Source organism: Sinocyclocheilus anshuiensis, unplaced genomic scaffold, assembly GCF_001515605.1.
Source record: "Sinocyclocheilus anshuiensis isolate Anshui unplaced genomic scaffold, SAMN03320099.WGS_v1.1 scaffold735, whole genome shotgun sequence".
Classification (NCBI taxonomy): domain Eukaryota; kingdom Metazoa; phylum Chordata; class Actinopteri; order Cypriniformes; family Cyprinidae; genus Sinocyclocheilus; species Sinocyclocheilus anshuiensis.
In genome coordinates, this window is record NW_015548245.1 from 292322 (window position 1) to 310276 (window position 17955).

At 35.8% G+C, this 17955-nt stretch overlaps 2 protein-coding genes and 1 long non-coding RNA gene across 5 annotated transcripts in view; 1 reads left to right on the top strand and 2 right to left on the bottom strand.

Annotated features, from left to right (window-relative positions):
• Positions 1-3888: 3888 nt before the first annotated feature.
• LOC107655206 (uncharacterized) lies at positions 3889-17580 on the bottom strand. Its single transcript, XR_001630404.1, has 3 exons — positions 17546-17580; positions 13605-13606; positions 3889-3947 (listed from the first exon to the last, which is right to left on the bottom strand). It is a non-coding gene; the product is annotated as an uncharacterized LOC107655206 (long non-coding RNA).
• On the bottom strand, positions 8433-10925 carry LOC107655205 (forkhead box protein E4-like). Its single transcript, XM_016442626.1, has 2 exons — positions 10231-10925; positions 8433-8783 (listed from the first exon to the last, which is right to left on the bottom strand). Exons 1-2 carry the CDS (start codon positions 10612-10614, stop codon positions 8433-8435), a joined length of 735 nt encoding a protein of 244 aa, XP_016298112.1. The 5' UTR covers positions 10615-10925.
• The window catches only part of LOC107655204 (E3 SUMO-protein ligase PIAS4-like), a 10206-nt gene continuing 7004 nt past the window's right edge, over positions 14754-17955 (top strand). For 2 of the 3 annotated variants that reach the window (XM_016442624.1, XM_016442623.1), the window contains exons 1-3: positions 14754-14850; positions 16342-16723; positions 17764-17848. In XM_016442624.1, the coding sequence (XP_016298110.1) occupies positions 14824-14850; positions 16342-16723; positions 17764-17848 (494 nt within the window). In that variant the 5' untranslated portion in view covers positions 14754-14823. The other variant, XM_016442625.1, reaches the window with a different exon arrangement.

Sequence of the window (17955 nt, forward strand, 5' to 3'; positions counted from 1 at the left end):
AATGTCTTGGGCTCCAGCTACTGACCTAGAAGGCCATAGATGTTGACCTTTCAGAATAATTGGCTACATGGATCCATAAAGGCCACATAATCTCCAAATTATGTTTGATCCCTTGATTCCTTGTATTGTTTTAAGTGTTTTCAAAGCTTTCAAAGTATTTTTGTCATAACCTTGAAAGACCGCATTCTTTGAAGAAATTACACTGTAAAAAAAGGTTTCCATCCATTTAACTTGGCACAATCATTTCTGCCATTTCTACTCAATTTAATCTTTATTTTCTTCATCAGTAACTATATTGAAAGTGGCCAGAAAGTTTAGAGACATTTCATTCTACCTAAAAAAAATTACATCATTTTGTTTTTAATTTGACATAAAATTGGTTAAAAATGTACATAAAGGCAGCAATAGAGAGTTATTCGTTTTAGTCTGTGACTTATTTTTACTATATATGTGTGTAATGTTTTAGAATATATGTATTTTAGAAAACTGCTAGATGAAAGCATATAGTGTCAATCATACAATGTAAGACACAGCTGTACATGAGCTGACACCTTGTTGTCCATATGCCCATCACTTATCTGAAGTGTGAGAAACCCATTTCTGTAGCATCAGACCTTTCTATGAGAGACCACCGGGCTCCTCACACCTCTAGTAATAGTGTATGAGATCCATACCTTCAGCTGAACACCCCGTGCTATTGCTTGCTCATGTGAGAGAGTGAACATTGGCTGTTATGGTCACAGCTTTCTCGACAGAGTGAGGAAGAACAAGAAGCAGAGGTGTCACAGCATCGTATCGCAACGTCTCGAGAAAAGGACTCTTGTGTGCCACGACATGTTGTCTTGTCATTGTGTTAAATGTGTGTGTGATTGCATGAGACTCTTTAGTTGACGGCACTGCAGCTAATCAGCCAAGAGGTCCTGTAGGGTGTTAGTCCAAGTGTTGGAGAGTCCTCCTTTCCTCTACAAGAGTCTTGACATCTCTTAACCTCTGTCAATCGTAATGGTGTCACTAACTGTGTTTTCTCCTACCGCACAAAGCCAGCTCCTCACAGACATGCCGGTATGCGATATATGCGATATTTAAATATATAATCAAGTTTTTTTACTGTTTCCCATTTCATACTTACCGTAACAGTGAATTGTTGCTATGGTTACCTCTTCAGGATGTTCACAAGCGCCTTATTTTTATCGGCACAGTTGTTTGTAACTTGAATGTGAGAGTCCTCCGGTGTCATTTTTCCAGTTATTTTACCTGAATAAAAGCAGCACGATATTTTGATTTATTTAGCAAACTGCTATTTGCTATAATATTGTTTTTATTTATTATTTGTGACCCTGGACCACAAAACCAGTCTTAAGTCGCTGGGGTATATTTGTAGCAATAGCCAAAAATACATTGTATGGGTCAAAATTATAGATTTTTCTTTTATGCCAAAAATCATTAGGATATTAAGTAAAGATCATGTTCCATGAAGATGTTTTGTAAATTTCCTACCGTAAATATTTCAAAACTTCAGTTTTGATTAGTAATATGCATTGCTAAGGACTTTATTTGGACAACTTTAAATGCGATTTTCTCAATATTTTGATTTTTTTGCACCCTCAGATAGATTTTCAAATAGTTGTATCTCGGCCAAATATTGTCCGATCCTAACAAACCATACATCAACGGAAAGCTTATTTATTCAGCCTTCAGATGATCTATAAATCTCAATCTCAAAATTGACACTTAAGACTGGTTTTGTGGTCAAAGGTCATATTTTATGTAAATAAATAAAAATAGCTTACTTCTGCATTGCAAAATAATGTTGATATTAATATGTTGGGTATTTTACTTATTATTATTATTATTATTAAAACTTTGTTTGGGAAAGCTATGCATACTTTTATGTAAGAAAAATATGTGTATTCATTGTTAAAATGACTACATAAAAACAATCAAAAAATTAACAGACAACCACCTAATAACAGCATTTGCTAGGTTAGAGGAGCAACACAGCCGTTTTAATTAGATGGAGAGAATGATGAACAGGAGGAAGGAACTAATGGGAAGGTAGTGTCACTGGTGTCTGTAAGTGGGGTCAGGAGCTTAGGGTCAGTGCTGGAAGGTGAAAGGTCAGGGCTCCTATTAAAATACCTTTTAAGAGTCCTTCAGAGATCTTATGTAATAGCAGTGGGTTGACCTGAGGTTGTTAACCTGTATATGAGGGATGCTTCCTTTGAATATATTTTGACCTATGGTAATGAGAATGTAGAAATGTTGGTCAAGTTAAAGCTCTTTCAAGGTCTTTTAGCGTGCAATAGAATTTCACCTTATTGACCAATTTTCATAAAACATGATATAAATATGAAGTTCAGTTTTAAAGTATAAATAATTGCATAACTGTGCAAAAATGTAATCAGTTATTAAACTGTAAAAATGTTTTGTGATACATTCTAAATCAACTGTTTTTATTCAAGTAAAAAAAAAAAAAAATGACTAAATGAGCCTAACTACATTAGATTCAGCTGTTGTTTGTTATCTTTCACCTAAAATGTGTAGATGTACATGATGCTATGAAATGTTGAACTTATATATCATTATTTACTCTACCTCAAAAGGTGTTTTCAGATCATATCTAACAGTATTAAATAAAAAAAAGAGCAAGTAATACTAAGCAATACTAAAGGGTAACATGTAAATTGCACTGCTGCCTTGCACTGTCTTTACTTTTATAATTAATTACACCTGTAATAGATGCAACAAGGACACTGTAATGCAAATTAATTCAGAATATTCTTTAATAACTGTATTAACAGCAGATACCTGCATCAAATACTAACCATCTCCCAGGAACCTAGTGTCTTTGTTAGGGATACGCCATCCTTTTCCTCCTCCAGATCTACAAGCACTCTGCGTCCACCTTCACCTCTGCACCCCCTTTATCCTCCTCTATCTCTTTCTCTCCATCTTCTCTTAACTTATCTTCCCCCATCCTACCCTTCTATCAGTCCATGACCATTACGCTCATGAATCAATATTGACGACCCATCATCCGAAGGATGAATTACGGGACTGTGGATGGCTATAGTCATGTGACGGCCAGGTTTTACATTATGTTTCGGCCATTTAGTTCACGCCATTATGCACGGCGACTTGGAATGAAGTCCTTTCAATCTGAGGCTGAGGAAGGAGACGCATTACCACCTTTAAAAGCACTTCATTGCCGTTTCTCTTCAACTGATAAAGAACGAGGTGTGAAAGAAATGAATAGGCCAGTTGGTGATGCAAAGCAGATACCGTAGCTCTTACAAGAAGTTTCATACAAACACTCACCCACACATTCACGCAGAGGGAATATGATCGATGCTACGGTTTCTGTTTTCACAAGAGTGTTCCGGTGCATTCATCCGCCACACATTGTGAGTAATCAATGTTGGATTGAGATTTTTGCAACGTGTCTCTGCATTTGTAGGAAATAGAGAAAGTACGGTCTTCTAGTTGGTTTATCTGCAGAACTGAGGGACGAGGCCTGTGCTTAAGCCTAAAATGAAAATATGTGGGCTGGTAAGAGAGCCAATCACAGAAGTGCTTTCATCGCCCTCTGGCCACTCCTGACCTCTTCACCCTGGCCATGACCCCTTAGGCCAAAGGTTACCCTTAGGGGTCAAAAAGGATCATTGGCAGGCAGGTCCAAGAGTTGTCACCATGGAAACCACTGGAGATAGATGAAGATAGGGAGGTAGAGGGGAGATCATGGTGCTTGCCGAGGTCCTCTTTGTTTCATGGTCCAGTGGTTTTGTTGGTTTAGGATCCCCCTGCTGGACAAAAATAGTGGGGTTGAGGTTGAAAACTAAATCAGAAGGTCATTCGTTGCTGTTTTAGCCGCTATAGGTAAATAACAAGAACAACAAAGTGCAGTTAACGGTAAAACTATTTTGCATTACAAACCAGTGTATTTATGACTATAATAAATGTAAATAATATGTTAACAAACACCGTTTGAATCACAAAGCAGCATAACGAACCTCTTTTCTGTATAGCTGACACCTGAAGACTTGCATATTCAAGTTAAACATATCCGCTATATATTTCTAACTCTTTAGTTAACAATAAGGTGGATAAATGAATCATGTGAGTAAAAGGTAAGTGAGATTATTGTGCCACCTAGTGGTTAGATTGTGTATAGATTGCTACAATAGTTTTCTCTTTTCTCACATTTCTCCTGTCTTCCTCCACTAAAACTAAGCTAGGTGCCAACAACAGCATACAAAGCAATGATAATTTCACCATAACTGACATCTTGACTGGAACTGGTCGAGCTAAATTTTAAGTTTCCTCAACAATGATGTTAGTGAACATTCTGTTGTAATAAGTCTGGTATCCAAAAACAAAACAAAAAACACCTCAGAATTCAGATCTGTACCACTACGAAGCCTTCAATACCTGATGAGCTGGGGTAAGTCTGTCTTAACCAAACTGTCGACCCTGAGCCACTGCACAGTTAATCACCAGGTAGCAGAGGTTTGATTAAATCAGCTTTGGAATGCTGAATTGGACTAAAACTGAGGCCAGAATGTTTTGATCGGCCTTTGCCCCACGACTCATCTCTTCTTACCCCACTGTCTGTTAATCAGGCCCACGTCTCCGGCATTAATCTCCGCCCCCTCTTGTCCTCTTCCATGTACCTAATTAGATTAAGGGGATCAACACACCAAGCACTGCTCCACAGCTTAATGGGGTTTAGGGGACAGGCTTTTTATTCGAATGAGAAAATGAACAGAAGTCAGTAACACGTGCACATGGGCCTTTACCAGAGATACAGTGTGTCGAGATGGGAGTCAAACTGTGTGAGCATTTGCACTGTAAACTTCATTGCCATTATGATGAAATGGAATCATTATAGCAATGATGATTTATCTTAATCATTTGCCAATAATGATGTGAAAAAGAGCAATGAAAACAGACTGATATTCACTCAAATCTTTGTGAATGTGTATAAGGGAGATGAAGAGAGAGAGAGAGAGTGCAAACTGCAACCTGTTCAACAGCTTGTGTCTTATAAGCATAAGGCACGCATATGCAAGATAATTAATGTCCTAAAGCTGTCAAAGGCAAGAGGATTTAATGCCGAGGACCATTCATGGGAATTAAGCAAATTAATGCAAAGAAAAGAAAGATTTGGTTAAGAAAATTTAATTAGATGGCTTTATAAGGGTGATAATTGCTTAAAAACCTTGTTTCTTGGCTAGGTTCCCACTCCTTTCTTCTATAATTATGCCTTAAAACAATTGTTTGTTTGTTTTTGTTTTTTTAATTTTGTTTGTTTTTTTAATGTATTTTTCTAGGTTGATAAAATTGTTCTCATGGCATTTTTCCAATAAAATATATACAATTTTGATATATAAATATAATAAATATAATTGTATTAAATAATCAACAATTTAAATAATATTGAAAAACAAATCAAAATATTTGAATATTAAATACATTTATAAGGAAACCACATATTCAGGATCTTGTATAAAATATATCTTATATTATATATTAAAACATTATAATCTGTCGATATTATATATATATATATATATATATATATATATATATATATATATATATATATCGACCGATTTTACTGATAACGATAACTAGTTTGGATTTAAATATCATTATTTATTATTTTAAATAGTAGTGTATCTGACACTATCATTAAGACCTCTTTGAATACAAATGTCAAAAAGTATGTTGATGAGTAACCTAGATGTATATTAAATTTATACAATTAAAATTAGAAAGCGAGCTGTTTTATTTTATAGCAAATGTGACGTCTTTACAGTAACTTTAACATAAATGTACATGAATAGGGTCACTAATTTGACTTATTTTTTCCAAGTGGGTCAGGGTTATACGAATGACTATACATGCTGTCTTCATTTCATCTTTTCGAAAGTGAAGTGGGACAAGACTGCTGTCTTCCTGAAGCTGGTAGGAATCAGAGACCGATTTTCAGAGGCGTCGAAAAGAATGTAAACTGAAATCATATTTTAGCCACTAATTATTCTGTCCGGATGACTCCCATTAGCTCATGGCCCTCTTGTTCTGCTCGAGGTAATGCCGTTTTGAGGCTTCATGTCGCCCCACACTCGACTACCTCATCCCTCCCTCCATATTCTCCAGCAGAATTGTAGGTCCTCACCTGAGGAACGCTTACCAGATTATGCTGTGTGATAAGCTTCCTATTTTTCGAAACTGCATGGAGATTTATGGGATTATCTGGGTATTTATCCCAGAGTCGGCTTTGGGCAGCCTGCCGAAATCTCTTAGGACTAAAGATTTGGCTTCTGAGCTCTTCTGTCTAATTATTATCTGGAGTGGCCACAGCCGTGAGGAATGTGTTCACTGTTTTACACCATGCACAATGTGCTCCCAAAGAGATGCTTGCATGTTAACACGCTTGGTGAGAAATTAAATGGTATTATTGTATTACTGGTCTTAATAATTTGTTCTGTTGCAGTCTAAGATTTCACAGTTTTCTTATAATATCTGTTTAACCCTCTGGTATTGTTCATTTGGGAGTCACATTTGTGTTGTTCGTGGTCAAAAGTGAACGGACACCTGAAATGTAACTTTTTTTCATTTTCAGTGAAATCAATGTATATATATTTATATTATATATATAATATATTTTTGTTCAATAATATTTTTTCTTTTTTGTTTTGTATTTTGAGAGAATTTCATGGTACCATTGGAATATTTATGCAATAATTATGATCAATGTTTCCCATTGCAAATCATATAAAAAATAATTTTCTAATATTTTTCTTTTACTTTTCAATTATGGCAGTATTTTATGTTAAAATAGAGACAATGCCTTTAAAATCCAAATTTTTTTCAAGCAGATTAGTTCCATCTGGTGGGAGTAAAAAAAAAAAAACATCTGAAATTCCATGGTTTAGCCACTAGATTCCTATAGAGCTCTATATAAAAGGCTTATAAATTCTCTAGTTGTTTTTAGACATAAATACTTTTTTTTGTGGATTTGGATTTAAGTTGTTGATTTGGATTTATATTTAGACATTCTCAAGGACAACTTTTTGTAAAGGTTTAGATTTTTTTGTTTGAAATGTCAGTTTTTGTATTAATTTTACTACAGTCAAATCTGAACACAAAGAAAGACATTTTATTACACATAACATCAAAGTTCAACAAAAATGTAACAAATATGATCAGGAATGCTTTATCAGAGGTTAATCTATCTGATTTCAACCTCTTATTTGAGTCTTCTGGCTCATGTTTGCCATATTGTATGTATTTGGGGGTGAGTGTGTCTGTTTTGCACTCTTGATATTTTAGAGTGTCACCCCTTCATTGCTGTGCACTTTTCTCTGCATCGTGAATGATTTGTAGATTGTACACACAAGAAATTCTCTGTATTTTCGTATTTTTGCGTATTTCCCATTCATGTCCAATGGCGGTCATTTTAAACCACGAATAACAAGTGTGAACTTTTTTTTACAACCATTTAGCTTTTTCGAATCAAATCCACAATTTTTTTTTTGTGGTCGCATAGTGACTGCTATAAAAGTCAGCGAGTTTCGTACCATTCCGATGAAGTAGCGATTTTTAACATTTCAAAACATTTTTTTTTCTGGTCTAAAATGACCGAACAATAGAGGGTTAAGCACACAGGATTTTTTATAATCCTTATGTACCTCATTAATTAAAACTCTGAAAGCATTATTTTATTTATCTTAATATTTGGTTTATATATTCTGGGTTCAGTACATAATATTGATTTCCACAAAAAAAGTAAAAAAAAACAAAAACAAACAAAACAAAAAAACATTGAGGCACTTACAGTGGAAGTGAATGGGGGCCAATTTCTAAACATTAAAAAACCTACGGTTTCAATATGATAGCCACAAGATGTAAACGTGTGTCAATTTGATTTTAGTGTAATGAAAAAACACCACTAAACTACTAACCTTTTGTGTATGAAATTATGAGCAATTTTGCAATGACAATATAATGATGCGCCTGTTAAAACAATGATCTAAACCGCTTTATGGCTCAAATAATACACAATTTTAACAGAAGAACTAATGTAAGTGTGAATGATATGCCTCACATTTCAAAAATTTGACCTTGTTCACTTCCATTGTAAGTGCCTCTTTGTAACCTTGATTTTTGCTTTTTTTATGAAAACGAGTGATGAGTGGAAATTGTTTTTTTTTTTTGTAGAAATCAACATTATGCCACAGTATTCCAAGAACTGAACCTGGAATATTCCTTTAAGAGAATGCCAAAAAAAAAAATGCAGTCCTCATCTAAATGTATTCATTTTCGCTTTACAAACAATTTTGCACTTATACAAGATGGCTTACAAAATATGTACAATTAAACTTCCAACATTTGAACGACATGAATAAATAATTTGAGGGTAGATCCGGTTATATGAGTCCATGAAGGGATGGCCTACGGTGTGTCTGAAGTGCAGCCCAGTTCCAGTACACTCTGGGCGAGAAGCAAATCAATGGATGCGCCGGTGGACAACACCAACACGATGTCCGTTTCAGGCTGAGGCTTTGATAATGCACGGGTAGCGTGAAGGGCAGCTGCCCTGTGACTCTGCGGATCCTTCTCCGGGCCCGTCGCCGGTGGTAGTCCCTGTTAGAGAAGTCTTGAAAGTTGGCCGGATGAATAGCCCAGAAATGGCCCTTGCCATTGTCACTGCGACCGTCTTTGATGAAGCACTCGTTCAAAGAGAGATTGTGTCTGACACTGTTTCTCCAGTTCTTGTCCTGTTTAAAGAGTAGAGAACGTGAATTATGACTCATCTGAAAGTAAGATACTTTGACTTAATAATGAATATGAGTTCAGATTTGTTATTTTTAAGATTTACTATTATTAAGATTTATAATTTATAAGTTGTGGAGGGGAAAAGCTAGTAATATATTTTAAGAAATTACCTATCACTGTCTACAATATCATGCAAACCTGACCAAAATTTTGAGGTCATGATTCTTAAATTTACTTTGAAACAAAACTTTTGGTTTTACAGATACAAATCTTTGTCAGATTGTGGCAATCAAAATCTAATTGTGAAATCCTGTGGTTTGACAGATAAAGATCCAAATATAAGGCTTTGACAGATTGCAAATTCAGATGCAAGTTCATAACATTTGCTCTGGTTTGTGTTTATTTTTTTTTTCTTTCATTCTGCAGTAGGTCTTTTGAAGAAGTGCTTTGCTAAATGCAGTTGGTGATCAACAGGATTACTAAAATGGTTTGTAGGCACTTCAAGAAATGTTTAAACATTGTATTTGATTAGAGCTACTATTGAGTGAATGATTAGCATTGGGAAGTACACTGTAAAAAATGACCGTGAATTTAACGGTAAAAGACTGTAAAAATGCTACAGTAAAAACCTGTTAAATGGTTAACAGTAAATTCCCCTACTATATACGGTGAAAAACTGTATTGGACATTACATGTATTGGACATAAATTTTACGGTAGTATACCGTTTTTGGAAGTAATTATACAGTGAATAACCGTAAATTGACATTCCCAGAATTCCCTGCGTTACATTTCAAATTTGATGTTTTTTTGTTGAAATAACTATGTTTCTTCTTAGTTTTTTTCTTATCAGTTTTGTATATTAGGGTTGTGTGTTACACCTAATGTTGTTAAATTAATGTTTATTGCATTATTTCAGTTTCATGTGTGTTACCATAATGGTGTTTAGTGTTTGTGTGAATGACACTGTGCACCTTCTACATATGTTATTATTTAAAAGCTGCTTGTGATGGGCTTTGGTTCATCATGTGACTTTCTCATCACCACCTGCATTGGGTGGTTGTCAGTGTATTACAAAGGTACAAAACAGATTTCAGTACTTCAATAGGTTGGTATATTAACATTATATCAGTTAATGAAATTACGGTATTTAACTGTAAATTTAAGTTAAAACTGTAAAACCTAAAACGTTGCTACCGTATTTTTTTACGGTAAAATATGTGGTTGCCGGTTTTTTACCGTAAATTTTACGGATTTTTTTTTTTACAGTGTACTGCAAGTAGTCGCAAGGATGTAGATCACTAAGAAGTATGTTGGTGAGATGTAAGTTGTAGAACATCTTACAGATCTTTGACATTTCGAAAGATTTGTACAAAATTGCTTAACCTAACCACAACTTGCAAACAGAACCCTTTGAGGAAGCTTAGTTGCTTTCATGAAGGTACAATACCTTGCTTTTGAAATAAGGATAGTGATCCATGATCCACTGGTAAATATCACATAGCGGGAGCTTCTTTTCATCTGAATCCAGGATGGCCATGGAAATGAGGGCAATGTAGGACTGCGCTGGCTTCTCGTCCGTTCCTTCACTCTTAAGATTGGTCTTCTCGTGTTCTTCTTCACATCCGTTTTCTTCATTTTCCTGGTCCTCTGATTTTTCACTATTCTGTTCTGAGAAAGTTTCATTGACTGTGCATTGAAGACCTTCAGATGGAGGGCCATTGTCCTCTGGTTCTGCTCTCTCATTGTTGCATCCCTTATTGTACAACAGATAGTCAATGGTGAACTGAAGTCCCAGTTGTTCTTGATTGCTGCGGCATGCGTTGTCCTCCATTTCTGTATTGTTAGATCTTGGAATCTGTCGCTTAGTGGTTGAAAATTCAGTTTTTGGATCCAACTTTATAACATTTTGTCCTGGTTTGACTTTCTTTGTCTTTCCTTGTGTGTTCCGTCTTTTCAAGAAGTGCTTGCAAAGATTAGTCCAACAAACGATTCATTTGGTAACAGATGTGACGTCAGTCTCTGAGGCATGTGTGAATCGAGTAAACAGGTAAATGCGTTCGTTAAGTTGTGTGTTTGTTCGATTAGCCACTTGTTCGAAAAACACCACCACCAGTTGCGAATCTTCCTAGAAAGCCTCCTTCAAGAAGGACTTCTCTTGCAATAACCAGATCGTTAACGCCACTTAATTTAAATGCTCTGCATATTTAACCACGCAATTAGAAGCAAAGTGGGGTACAAGAGAGTTAGAGGCAGGGGCTCTAATTGAGGGGGATTATTTTCATTAAACCAAGCAAATCTTTGTAATTACGAGAGATTACACAGATTATTGTTTTTGATTAATGTAAATAGTCTTGGGTGGTGGCTGCAGTGATACAACATGACCTCTGGGTGTGCTTATCCTGTTTGTGTCAAGTCTTTGGGACTAAAACAAAAGCATTGTGCATTTCAGTTTACTGTAATTTAAGATTTTAAAAAGTGTTTTTAAAATCAGCTTTCATGCACTAATGTTAAGATGAAAATTAAAAATTATAATACAGTATCCTTTTTGATGATTAAAAAAATTGTGTTCAGTCTTTGAAGTTTAAGGTTTAGATACTGTGTTACAGTAAGAACCATTTGATGCAACCATTTAATTGAATTCCAAACAATAAAGTTAATTTTAAAGATCATTTCCAATAAAAATAACCTTGTACATGTAGAAGGACATCATACTTTTCTCTTTTTTTCTATTTATCATTAGCTTTTTCTATTTAAAAAAAATAATGTAATACTTTAAAAAATTCAAACAATAATGAAAAAAATTATATTAAATTTAGTTTCACCATAAAATAAAATATAATATAATAATATTAAAGTGTAAATCAATATAAAATTCAAAATAAAAAATATATTATAATTAATAATAATAATAATAATAATAAACTCAACATTTTAAAAAATTTTCAAATGGATAAAAAATCTTTTAATATGAAATCTGGTTTCACTGTAAAATAAATTAATAAATAAAATATATTAAAATACAAAAGTGTCTCCTAAATAAATATAATAAATAAACATATATTCAAATATATTATAAAGTGTCTGCTGAATTAATACATGTAAATATTATGTTTAAAATTAAATGCTTTTATTGTCAACTAAGTTGCTCTTACACGCCCTGATGCTAATTTTACAAACTATTTTGAGATTTAAGACTCAACACACAAATACACACAGGACACTGCATAACAGTACAGCACATTACAGAAGTGAAATGGGATTTTGAAGTATCTCATTATTGGGTTGGGTTTATATATAAATAAAATATTATCTGTATTTTCCCCTTTTGCTCCAGTATTTATTTTTATTTGTTTTATTTTATTCATTGTTAAGTGTTGTACTGTGTCAACATCTGAACAAAGATTTTTTTTTTTTTTTTTTTTTGTATAATGAAACGTGGCAAATAAAATGTTCAGTTAAAATATCATTTAGATACCATAGCAGTCTTATGTGAACAAGCTTGCTGTATTGGTTTCAGATTATCCAAATGAGTGCCCTAAAAGTCTTTTGTCAATTAGTTAATTATCTGTCCTATGAAGGTAGTAATTGGATTACACGTGAATCTGTGTTCCTATTAAAGCCACTGTTAGTGTGGTTGTTTGTCTGTTGTTGACCTAACACTTAGTTGCAAATAATATTACTGGGACGCAATGTAGTGTCCTGATTCAAAAGGTAGGAGAGTTTGGACACGTGGGCTACAGCATATCACTATGACTCACATGCATATTTGACTTAAAATAACTGCAAGAACAAACACACACACACACACTCCTATATGTGCTATATCCAGTCCTGTAATGGGAATCAAGGTTTAACCCCTTAGCATTCCTGTCAAAAATTTTTTTTGTTTAGAACTTGTTATAATACACATACAAATTATGAAAAGAAAAGACTCAAAGAGCTACACAGCTATTTGTCTTTTCTCCAGAAACATTTATATGCTTTCAATGCGTAATTTGTATGTGCCATTAACACAGGTCCAACCCACAAAGACAATATTGCTGAATGTTAATGTCAAGGTTATTCTAGAAAACTAATTATTTTACAAAGAAATATAAATATTATATATTCATTTTATATTGTTGTTTATTTTCTAAATGCTATTTCAGATTAAATTTTGCTATATGGTAAATTGGTGCATAATTTGTTTCTTCAAATATATTTACATCTTCCATTTTGAACACTTGTTGCTTCTGTTCATTGCTTTTATGTCATTTTTTAAAGTTATATTTATGGGCTTTTTATGCCTTTATTGTGAGAGGACAGTGGAGAGCTGACAGAAAAGCACTGGGAGGAGAGAAGGGAGCAGGATCAGCAAAGGACCTCTAGGCGGGATTCGAACTCGGGTCACCATGAGCGCAGTTGCACTATATGTCAACACACTAACCACAAGGCTGTGGGCACCGACTGCTTTTATGTCTTATTAAAAAATGTCTTCTTAAAAAAATAAACACGATACTCTTTTTTTAATTTTAAGTGCATTCACAATTCGTTAATGTCTGAAAATTAATAAAGAGCTATGAAAATAATTTGAAATTTTCTGTTCACATGGAACCACCCAACAGAACAGATATTATAAAATATGTTAAATTACAATTAATAGTTTTAAAAATATTTTAATGAAAAAAATATATATATTATTACTGATTGCTTGTTGCCTGCCTGAATACCTCAAACCTGATTTTGTTACTTAATTGTTAGCTTGTGGTTGAGCAAATTGGATAATTTGATTGTCATTCTACATTTGTAAATCTGTAAATTTCCTTAGTTGTTGTTTTCCACTTCTTGGAACTTCAAACCATATTTAAAGAGACAAATTTTGTGAAGACTTTCAGAGGCAAAGCATTGTTAGACAGCAGCGCCATCTTTTGCCAAAACAGGGAAATTAACATGCGGTTTCCTCAAAGAAAGAGTTCTACCAATAATTAAAATTCTGTCATCTTTTAATGAGCTTTATGTTGTTAAAAACAACTTTGTTTCTTCAGTGAAACACGCAAAAAAAAAGATGTAGACATACTCAGTCACAATTCACTTTCATTGTATGTTTTTCTATACAATGAAAGTGAAAGGAATGAGTCTGTAATTCTGCCAAACATCTCCATTTGTGTTCCACAAAAGAATGTAATACAGGTTTGGAGCATAAGATTACAGTATGACTTGAGGATATGTATCTCTACAGGTTCATCATTATAACGCTATTATTCTTGTTTTAATATATGTATATTATACTCACCTTCGCTTGTTTAAGGAACAATGTACCTGTTTATTTCCTATTTTGCCTTTCAAGCCTTATTTTTACCTCAGAAAATTGACCTCAAACATTCTCCCCTCCCCCACCACATACAATAAAGAAAAACACGGGATGGAGTTTCCTGAGGATTGTGGATTCAGTCTCGTGTGGATTTTCCAGATCGGTTTACCCAACTGTCCTCGATGAGCAAGTGTGTTCGTTGTATTACATTGAACAGCACACTGTTAACGCGTGTGGGTATATGTGTGAGTTGTTTTAGTGTGCTTCTGTTGTCATTTTAGGACTGAAATTGCACAAAGCATTCAGACCTCAATATCGTGGCTTTTTACAACTCATGAAGTGGATTTTCCCGCACGGAATGGATCGAAAGGAGCCATGCGCTCCTGTTCCACTTGTCGCGGGAAACCCACCTCTCGCATCACATCTGAATGCAAAACGCAACGTGCTTTCGCTCTCACGCCAGACTATTAAAGTGGGCAAATCAGACTGTGAAGTTCAGGCGACGGTGGGTAGGATTACAAGCACCAGAGGCCTATCAGAAAGGGTAGACCTTGCTTCAAGTTCTCTTTTTTAGACCGCACTGTCCCTTTTAAAGCTCGCCGCCACGCCTCTTCGCAAACAACCCCGCCTACTTATAGACAAACCGCCGTGCTGATTGGACACCGGCGGCGGTCATCGAACGCCTTCTCTGCTTCTCATTGGCCAGCCGCTGCCTTTCGCTTCAGGCTCTCGCGGGGCTGCTGTGCGAAAATGGCGGCCGAACTGGTAGAAGCGATGGTGAGTAGATGAGATTTTTTTAAATAGTGAAAGTAAAAGGAGCCAGGCGAGTTAGAAGCGGTGCTTATTCAAACAACGTGAGTTAAATTTCATACTGTCGTATTTGGTGCTCATTCAGGACAAGTGTCAGTCTGTAAAGTGCGTTGACAATATGTATAAGTGTGTATGTAAATGATTGTGTGTCAAAACCCAGTGAGCTGTTTATGTATCCAGCATATCTGACGCGTTCTAACGTTAGATTCGAATTTTTGAACGTTCTGAATGTGCATTTGATGTCCGAAACGCAGTTTGGTTAGACAGCTCACCAGGCTTTGAGACCAAAGCTAGTGTGTCTGTGTGCGCGCGCGCGCGCCTGTGGAAGTGAATGATTAGTCTGCAAAATACAAAATAACAAAACAGTCTCTGCCTTTTCAAATCACACGTGCATTTTATCCATGTAGCTGTAAAAATCAACACAATTCCACACTTTGCAATGCTGTATGTTAATGTGTAGGTATATAGTCACTTGCACAAATGATGCATGTGGGTTGCATTAAAAGATAAATAATTTTCATTTGTGCAAGACCGTTTTACTACTGAATAGCAGCAGATGATCGCAGCCATGCTGGTATTCAGTAGTGCAGCATGATTACGAACATGCTTTGAACCTCATTGTTTTACCTTATTTGCAGAACTGATTTCTGTGTAACGTTAGTGTTTATATGGAGAGTGTCATTGGCCTGCAGGGGTTCAGTCATAGTAAACTAGAGATTGAGGTCATTTTGAAGCTTGAGGATTGTCTTGGCATTGAATTTGGAAAGTTAAAAAAATCTAAACAACTTTTTAAAAGTATTGTGAATTTTTAGTAATTATGAAATTTTAGTAGATGCTTTTATTTTAAGCAACTTTATGTACACCTAATATAGAGAAGATGAATATTTGTTGCGAAAGTTATGTACGATAAACATTTGAATTTGAATTTATGGCTGTTAATGTGTCTATTTAGACTGGGATGAATAATCGCATGCACTAGTGGGACAGATTTTTTACAGAGAGGTGTTTTAATGTCTTTTACAACAAATTGCGAAGACAACTGGCCAACCAATAAGATTCCAACCAACCAATAAGACATAAAACTGTAATTTTGTGGCACTCATGGACAGAGTATTCTGCTGAGCAACAGTGAATAGCAAATGAAGAATCCAGACGTGGCGTTCCTGTATTTGGTGTTTATTGACTGACTTTTCTGTGACAAGCGGTTTAGAAATAAAGTTGCGCAGAGCTGCTTTGTGTACCTGTCAAAAACCATTGTATTTCTGCTTTTCTATCACATGTGAAAACTGGAAGGTATTTTAATGCCCAACATTTGAGCTGGTGTGAACAGGTCCCTGGTTCTTGATTTGTTCTCTTTTGGGAATCGAACCCACAACCCTTTGGTTGACAAGCCAGATATTGAACTCTTCGGTGCATTTCCCCGTTTCTCATTCTCATGGGCTGTTTTTGTCTCCCCAGAACATGGTGAAGAGTTTCCGGGTGTCTGATCTGCAGACGCTGCTGGCCTCAATGGGCCGCAGCAAAAGTGGGTTGAAGCAGGATTTAGTGGGAAGAGCTCTTCGGCTTGTGCAGACCGAATACAGTCCGGAGCTGCTAAAGAACGTTCGACAGCTCTACGAGACGCGCTTCCCCAAAGCCTCGTCTTGGCTGGCGGCCCGACGCCCTGAGTCCGTGCCCGTAAACTATCCTGCCCTTAACTCCTCGCCCAGAGGCACGGCCCAGGGCACAGACTACCTCAACGGCATCCCCAAACCAGCTCCGCCTCCTGTGGCAGAAGTCAAATTGGTGCCCCTGCCGTTCTACCACAACCTAGAAACGCTGCTGCCACCCACAGAACTAAGTGAGTCCCATTATTATGAATAGGGTTGGGAACCGATAACCGGTTCTTGTTTAGAAGCGGTTCTGTTTTTTGAAAAGGACTGGAACCGTGAGCAATTTCTAAGTTTCGGTTCCGAAAACGGTTCTGGTGCGAAACGTGACCAAGCGCTCTGAGCAGCCTTGCGCCGGCGTTTCCCAGATAACAGAAACGCCGCCCTGCCTCTTTAATTACTGAGCACATTGTTTCCCATGACGCGCACTCCACAGACGTGCCGCATCTTTAACTGCCGAACACATCGTTTTCCACAACTGTACGCGCACTCGCGTCTTTGATAAATGTGCACGTTGTTTTGACTGACTGTACATGTACCGGCAGCACGCAGCTCATGCCGCCACTAAATTACATTATATTTGGCCCATATTGTCATTAATATACATGCTGACTTCAACTTGGACCATTAAATAAATAGACTGCTATTGTTATGTAAGTATGAGGGTTAGATTATTTAGTGTCCAGGTCATTTCAAGAGTGATAAACAAAGTGATAGAAAATAGTTTCATGCATTTTAAATGTTTAAAAATGTGGAAACCACTCATTGCATCACACCATCTCCTGACTGCATTATTATTTGTAAAATAGGGGCTTTATGCAGTGTGTGTATATATGGTTATAAGTATAATATTTAATTAATTTAGGGAAATTAACAAGTGTCTTAGCCCTCAAGGGACTATTTGGCCAACCAGCTTATTCCTGTTTGAAAAGCAAAATGTTATTGATAGAGTAAAAAAACATCAACTTTGAAGCACATGCATTACTCAACATTACTTACTACCTTCCAGCAACACTACATTCAATTAAGGTAAAATAGTAAAAAAAGAATAATAGTTCATTTAAATGGAACCGGAACCGGAATCGTTAGGCAAAACTGGAATCGGAACCAGAAAATTTCTAACGATACCCAACCCTAATTATGAATAAATAATAACCCAATTATCATAGGTGTGTCTAGCCAACAAGAAAGCCATTAAGTGAGCTAATTCTGTTTTTGTCACTCTTTGCAGTCGCACAGAACAGCGAGAAGCTGCAAGAAAGTCAATGTGTTTTTGAATTAACACCAAGTCAAGTGGAACAGATCCGGAACTCCAGGTAAGAAAAGTCATCTTGCTACATATATATACACACACACACACACACACACATACATATATATATATATACATACATACATATATATATATATATATATATATACA